This window comes from Pocillopora verrucosa, chromosome 3 (assembly GCF_036669915.1).
Source record: "Pocillopora verrucosa isolate sample1 chromosome 3, ASM3666991v2, whole genome shotgun sequence".
NCBI classification, from domain to species: Eukaryota; Metazoa; Cnidaria; class Anthozoa; order Scleractinia; family Pocilloporidae; genus Pocillopora; species Pocillopora verrucosa.
The window spans coordinates 2600181-2607119 of NC_089314.1; the positions used below are offsets into that span (position 1 = coordinate 2600181).

Below are 6939 nucleotides of genomic sequence, written 5' to 3' on the forward strand. Positions count from 1 at the left end.
TGTACAGGGATGGATAAACATGTGATCATTGATAAAAATGATGTTTTTTTGTCAAAAAATCAACCGGCCTTGCTCATTTTGATTTGCTTCGAAGTTGTTTGGCTGATTAATGAGCTTCTTAAAATACGATTACTATGGACGAGATAGCGAAGGGTTTCGCAACCCTGCACGTCTACATAGCGCTAGAAGATAATATTTTTCCCCTCATTCCAGCGGTTGTTGTGTTCCGCCTCTTGGCACGTTCTGCTTTCCAGTTCGTTTACTTCTGTGGTTGTCGTAAGTCATGAGAAATGTAGAATGGAAAACTAGAATGGGGAACGGGGAACGGGGAGTGGGGAAAGAGGAACGAGAAGTTTCTTTATTGCTCTATTCTATGGAAAACTGCAGGAAATCACCCAGTGTAATCTATCTGTCATCTTATTGAATGGGTCAAACAAATGTCAAATGACTTTATTGTCTAACCGATCGGAAGGTATGCTCCCTAGCCACAGGCAAAAGTCATCCTTTAGCAGGTCGTCGCGTAATTCAGACTTATTACGTCCATTCTTGTCACATGTCATGAGATCAGAGAGGTAAAAATAAACAAAAGCTTCAATTTCTATATTAATTAAATTATCAGTCAGCTCACGTTCTACCTCTCCTTGTTGAACAGCTGTGCACAACTTACACAATGCCATTTTCCAATGCAAACGCCTTATTCCATACTGAGTGTTCTCACCGGAAAACTTCAAGGAACTCGTGGACCCGTTTGAGGAAGTCCATTGAGATAAGGTAGGCTTTGAAGATTTTTTTATGTGAAAAATTGCTCTAAACTTTGCATCGATCATTTAGGGCAAATGATAAGGAGCGCCCTCTTTTTTCATTAGTTCTATGGATGTAAGATAAAACATTTTGGATAAGAAATTTTGTATTGCGGCTATTCCGTCTATAATGCTAGGACCAGAAGCCCTCATTTATAACCCTTTCGATGAAAAAAGGGAGTAGGTTTCTGAAGAAACTGTGGTGCTGCGTCGGTGGGAAAGTAAAGTGGGGTAAATTTTATTTTCAACTGAGTTAAAACGTAAATTGACCACCGTGGACCCGTTTGAGGAATGCCATTGGGATAAAGTAGGCTTTTAAGATTTTTTTTATGCGAAAAATTGCTCTAAACTATGCATCGATCATTTAAGGAGCACCTTCTTTTTTCATTGTTTCTATGGATGTATTTATAACCCTTTCGATGTAAAAAGGGCGTAGGTTTCTAAAGAAACTGTGGTGCTGCGTCGGTGGGAGAGTATAACGAGGTAAATTTTATTTTCAACTGAGTTGAAAACGTATATTGACCACCGTTAAGAGTTTTGCCATTCGCTCTGACGAAGGGCTAACGCTCGAAACGTCAGCTTTGAGACTCCTAACGGTGGCCAATTTACGTTGTCAACTCAGCTGATAATACCATTTACCTCTCGATGTAAGTTTGTCATTTATTCGAAAAATATTTTTCGAACAAATGTTTTCAAACTCCCGCATGCACCGATAGAGACGTGTTAGGAGAATTCAGTGGTAACAAGATTTAGCCGGAGAGCATGCATGGACTGTTTATTGATCTTTCCACATATTTATATTCAATTCCCGACTCTTTGAGGAAAATAAAAGGGTTTGGATGGTTTAAAACCTTACTCAAGCGACAAGAAAGAGAAGGAAGTCTTTGATCTATTGCCGGCTTTAAAGAAATAATATTTGCAGATCAACGTCTTCCGTGACAAGAATAAATTACAGATGACAAAAAAAAAATATTCAGGTAGAGAATGTCAAGTTTTGACTCTTGCTTTTATGACAACCGTTTTGGGCCAAATTCGTTTGATATGTTTTTCTTGTTATGAGCTTTTGTAAACTTTTTCTACGCCCACGTGCACTTATCAAGACGTGCTTCAATTGAAAAGCAAGAACGGACAATTTTTCTTTCCATTTCCATTTTATCAATAACTTTCAATTAATGGAATAGAGAGGGAAGAATGAAAAAAGTCATATTTTTAAACAAATTGTAAAAAGTAGCAGAGGAAGGAGAACAAATCTAAAAACGAACAGTCGAACAACGAACAAATCTAAACGAACAGTCTAAATCGTTAGTTGATGTGATCCTGGTTAATAATCAACACCGAATAGTTGATAGCGACGTTGTGTCCCTATCAATAAGCGATCATTCACTAATTTATTGTGTGCTAACAGCTGGTGTCCCAAAGGCCACACCGAGGACAATAGAATATCGGTCATTCAAAGGATTTGACGAAAATGCCTTCATCCAGGACTTAAAAAATGTTCCATGGCACATTGTCGACGATGAGAGCAATGTCAACGACGCAGTCTTGACTTGCAACAAATTATTTACCGAAGTTGCGGATTCTCATGCACCGCTTAAAAGGCGCCTAGTAAAGGGCGCGACAGCTCCTTGGATGAATAATAAAATCGCTGAAGCGATGCGCGATCGCAATTATCATCTTCGGAAAGCACAGAAATCAAACTCTACATACCACTGGTGAATGTATAGAAATTAAGAAATTAAGTCCTCGAAGTCAAATTACTTTACAACCTAATTGAAGAAAGTAAAGGCGATTCCAGCATGGTTTGGAAAGCAGTGAATGAAGCTTCCTCACGCAACGTTAGCTCATCCATCCCGCAGTACATAATTGCAAGTGGAGTATAATATAACGACCCCAAATCCATTGCTACAGCCCTGAATGATTACTTTGCTTCTGTTCGTAAGCCATTCCTTTATTTTACAACAGATTTGTGCCCTTAAGCGCAATAAGGCCATCGGGTTAGACAGAATCAGTGCCCGTTTACTGAAATGTGCTTCTCAAACTATAACTCCATCAATTACGAAATTATTAAATCTGTCAATTACAACCAACGAGTTTCCTAACATCTGAAAATGCACTGAAGTCACAGCACTTTTCAAAGCCGGGAACCGTACTGGCCCGTCTGATTATCGCCCTATTTCTATTTTACCAACTCTTAGTAAAATCTTAGAGAGGGCTGTGCATTATCAATTTTATCAATACCTTAATCAACATAACCTACACAATGAAAATCAATTCGGATTTCGGCCTAAACATTCAACAGTTATCGCTGTTTCTAGTTTTGCCGATGAAATTTTATTTAATATGGAAAGGGGTAAACTGTGTGGAGCCGTATTCTTGGACCTATGTAAGGCCTTTGATACGGTCGACCACACAATCACGCAACGAAAGTTGTCATCTTTTGGGGTGACATCTGACTCGGCTAAATGGATTTAGTCTTATCTTAATGGACGAATGCAATGTACATCTTGCGGTCCGGAATTGTCTGATTTGTTACCTGTTACGCATGGCGTGCCTCAGGGCAGCATTTTGGGCCCTTTGTTATTTCTTATCTATATAAATGATTTGCCCACCGTCATCAAGCATTCGGAGGTAGCCCTATATGCTGATGACGCAGTGCTTTATTGCTATGACTCAAACCCAGCTGGTCTGGAGTGCGCCCTAAATGCCGACTTGCATGCTATTGCTGGTTGGTTAAATGATAACAAACTTACTCTTAATGTTGATAAGACCAAAGCTATGCTTATTGGTAGTGATTCCTAGCTTCGCAAGTTAAACAGTCTCTCGGTTTTCGTTCTTGGTAATCGACTCGATAGTGTAAGAAGCTTTAAGTATTTAGGGGTTGTATTATCCCCCAACTTTACGTGGACCGAACACGTGGAACATGCGATATCTAAAGTCAGTGAACCAGAGATTAGCTCTTCTGCGTAGAATCAAGCATTCGTTGCCGTATAACGCACGCCTTCTAAAGCCTTCTCCTTCCCATCCTTGATTATGCTGATATGGTATGGGGTGATAAGGATAACGCTGTCTTTATGAACAATCTGCAGGTGTTGCAAAATAAGGCGGCAAAACTTGTTCTAGATAAACCATTGTACTCTTCTGCAACCGATGCTCTCAATCAGCTCGGCTGGTTAAATTTAAAACAACATAGGCAGTTCCATCGCTGCTTGTATGTTTATAAATGCGTGAATGGAATTACATCTCACAAATTGGAATTATCTAGAAACAGCGATGTACATAGATACAACACTCGTTGCAAAGATCATCTTAGACTTTCATCAGTTAAACGGAGCTGGGGTAAACAAAGAACCTGTTATCATGCCTTTAAAGATTGGAATACCTTGGACAGTGACTTGAAGAACTCTGGCACTTTATGTCAGTTTAGGAATAATTGTTTAAAATCTTTTAATCTATAGCTTACTTTTGTACTTTTTTAATATCTGCAATTTTTATTTACTTTTAACAATTTAATGTTATTTTGGATTAGGACCTCTCTGTAGATCACCTACGGGTGAGAGAGCTTCCTGTTTAAAAATCAAATATCAACAAATCAAAAACTAAAGTAAAAGAAACGCACTAGTACCGAAAGCGTTCAAATATGAAAATAAAAAAATAAGGCTTACTTAAGCAACGTAGACTTGAAGGAAGCCTAATAATGTATTGCTCAACATCATCCGCAGCAGGCCGGAAAGACTAATTAGCAGAAGAAAAATGCGTAATAAATTGGCGCCGATATCTGATATGCAGATCTAAGTAAAGTGGAAAAACAAAGTATTGGAACTTTTCTGCTGACCAGTTCTGAACTATGACTGTAATGATGATATGTAAACGTGATTACAAGAATGATAAATATAATAATAATATCGACAACTATAATAATAATCATGATTATAATAATAAAGATATTAAGGATAATAAGACAAGCAATGAAATTGGAAACAAAAAAGACAAAGTAACATGTTTGATGTGCGAGCTCTTTACAATATTTCCAACACTAGTAATCAATCATGCATTCCATCCGAATATATTGTTAGCATCCTTTGTTTGACATGAGGAAAATTTACAGCATATCTTTAGAGGCATGGATTTTTTGTATCTGAAGGAGATTTAGAAAGAATCCAATGATTACAGAAATAAAGAAAATACGTGAAAAATACTGAAAAGGAAACAAATCAGAATGGTATAGACAGCGGTTTATAAAGACCTCATGTGATCGATCTGGAAACACATGCAAAACTGCAATCTGTCTTTCCCTTCCGTAATATGGAAATTTTATGACAGGCGTCGCTAGGACGAAGCAAAGCATATTCCTATTTCCTGAAATTCTAAAGACGTAAAATGTGATAAATAAATGCTGTTGACGCAATGTGATTTTAACGCTTCACTCCAACTGTATATGTTCATTAAACCTTTTTTATCAAGCCGAAATACACTGGATAAAATGATATTGCAATTCTGATTCAATGATAGAGGCACTCCGACCCTTTTCCTAATTTCCAGTCCGTTGGGTCGTGTAGATGTCGATCAAGTCGCGTAAATAAAATAGAAGGCCAAAAATGAATTAAGATATATGACGATACAAGAGAATATCAACTGTTGATATTCTCTTGGACGATATAAATAAAGAAATAACAAGTAAATAAATGGATAAACGAATAGAAAGAATTTGTTATACCACAAACGCTTGGAGCGAATAAGGGACTTTTCTATTTTCCCTTTCTATTTTGTTAACTTTTTTAGAAATTTATTCGGTTATCCTTCTCTATTTCTCTGGTTCTTTATTAATTTTTTTTATTCGTTATTTTGCTAGACAAGATGTCAGACCTGAAGCTACCAAATCGAAGCTTACCTGCTGTTATAACTGAGGCAGGCATCTGCCTTACACTTAACATCACAAGCATCATTGGAAACAGTCTGGTTTGTATAGCAGCATACAGAAACCCAAAGTTACGATCGACCACCAACCTGTACATCATTGCTTTAGCAGTCAGCGATTTGCTGTGCGCAACAATTGAAATGCCTTTAGCTTCTTCAACGCTTGTTATTGGAAGATGGGACTTTGGCGACGTCGTATGCGAAATTCAAGGCTTTGTTGATGTTTTCACCACATACGCGACCCCAGCAACCCTTGGTTTGACAGCAATCAACCGCTATGTGAAAATTGTGAAGACGGCGAAACATAAGAAATATTTTTCACCCCTCAGATCCAAAATTTGGTTGTTTTGCTTTTGGAATTTTCTTGTGCTTTACCTTTTGACTGGTCGAACGACAAATTTTCTCAGTTTTGAATTCGTACCTGGCTTTGACGTGTGCGCCCTTGGTTTCGCAAATCAGAGGGTTCGAGTCGTTCATTTTTGCATAACATTCGGATTGTTTTTCGTTGTACCGCTATGCAGTGGTATATTCAGCTACTACAAGGTATTATCCACTACCCATCAACATCAATTGAACACAGCTCCATCTCTCCGTGACAGGACTAATTGTGGAGGAAGAAGTTCATTGAAGGAGATACACGCTACTCGAGTCTTGTTGTACGTGGCCGCTGGATTTTTGTGTTGCTGGATACCAATATGGGCATTCATCCTTTGGAAGCGTTTCTCTCCAGAAACCTGTCCTAGAAGAGCAGCAATTCTCGTCACGTTTTTCCTTTTTCTGAGCGCTACAATAAATCCTTTTATTTACGCTTTCACAAATTGTGGGTTCCAAACCGAATTTCGCAAACTTCTGTGCTGTGGTCACACATCAAACGAAGTTGTCGCGGCTAATGTCAACGAAGCGATCGGAGAGGTGGAGGACGAAGCGAATGTGTAATACTTAAACAGACGGCAAGACCATTGATTTTTTATTTGTACTGTAAATAAGCTTGAGTTTGAGTTCAATTCTTTTTTCCCCTTTTTCCTTAGGATAACCACCTTTTCGCCGTAGTGTTATCGTCAATTGATTAAGATAATGTTGATACGAGGGAAGTGAAAATTTTCGTTCAAATTACCACGAAACATGTTATAAAATGTACCGAAAAACTCTTCTCCTTGCGTGAAACCTATTGTTTAATCTTCTAATGGTCTCGACGTAATCGAAAATTAGCCATAAATGGCTAGGA

General features: G+C 38.2%; 1 protein-coding gene across 1 annotated transcript; it reads left to right on the forward strand.

Moving 5' to 3' along the window:
• The first annotated feature begins 5654 nt into the window (after positions 1–5654).
• On the forward strand, positions 5655–6650 carry LOC131780708 (kappa-type opioid receptor-like). The gene has a single exon (XM_059097314.2). The coding sequence runs from the start codon at positions 5655–5657 to the stop codon at positions 6648–6650; it is 996 nt and encodes a 331-aa protein (XP_058953297.2).
• The last annotated feature ends 289 nt before the right edge of the window (positions 6651–6939 follow it).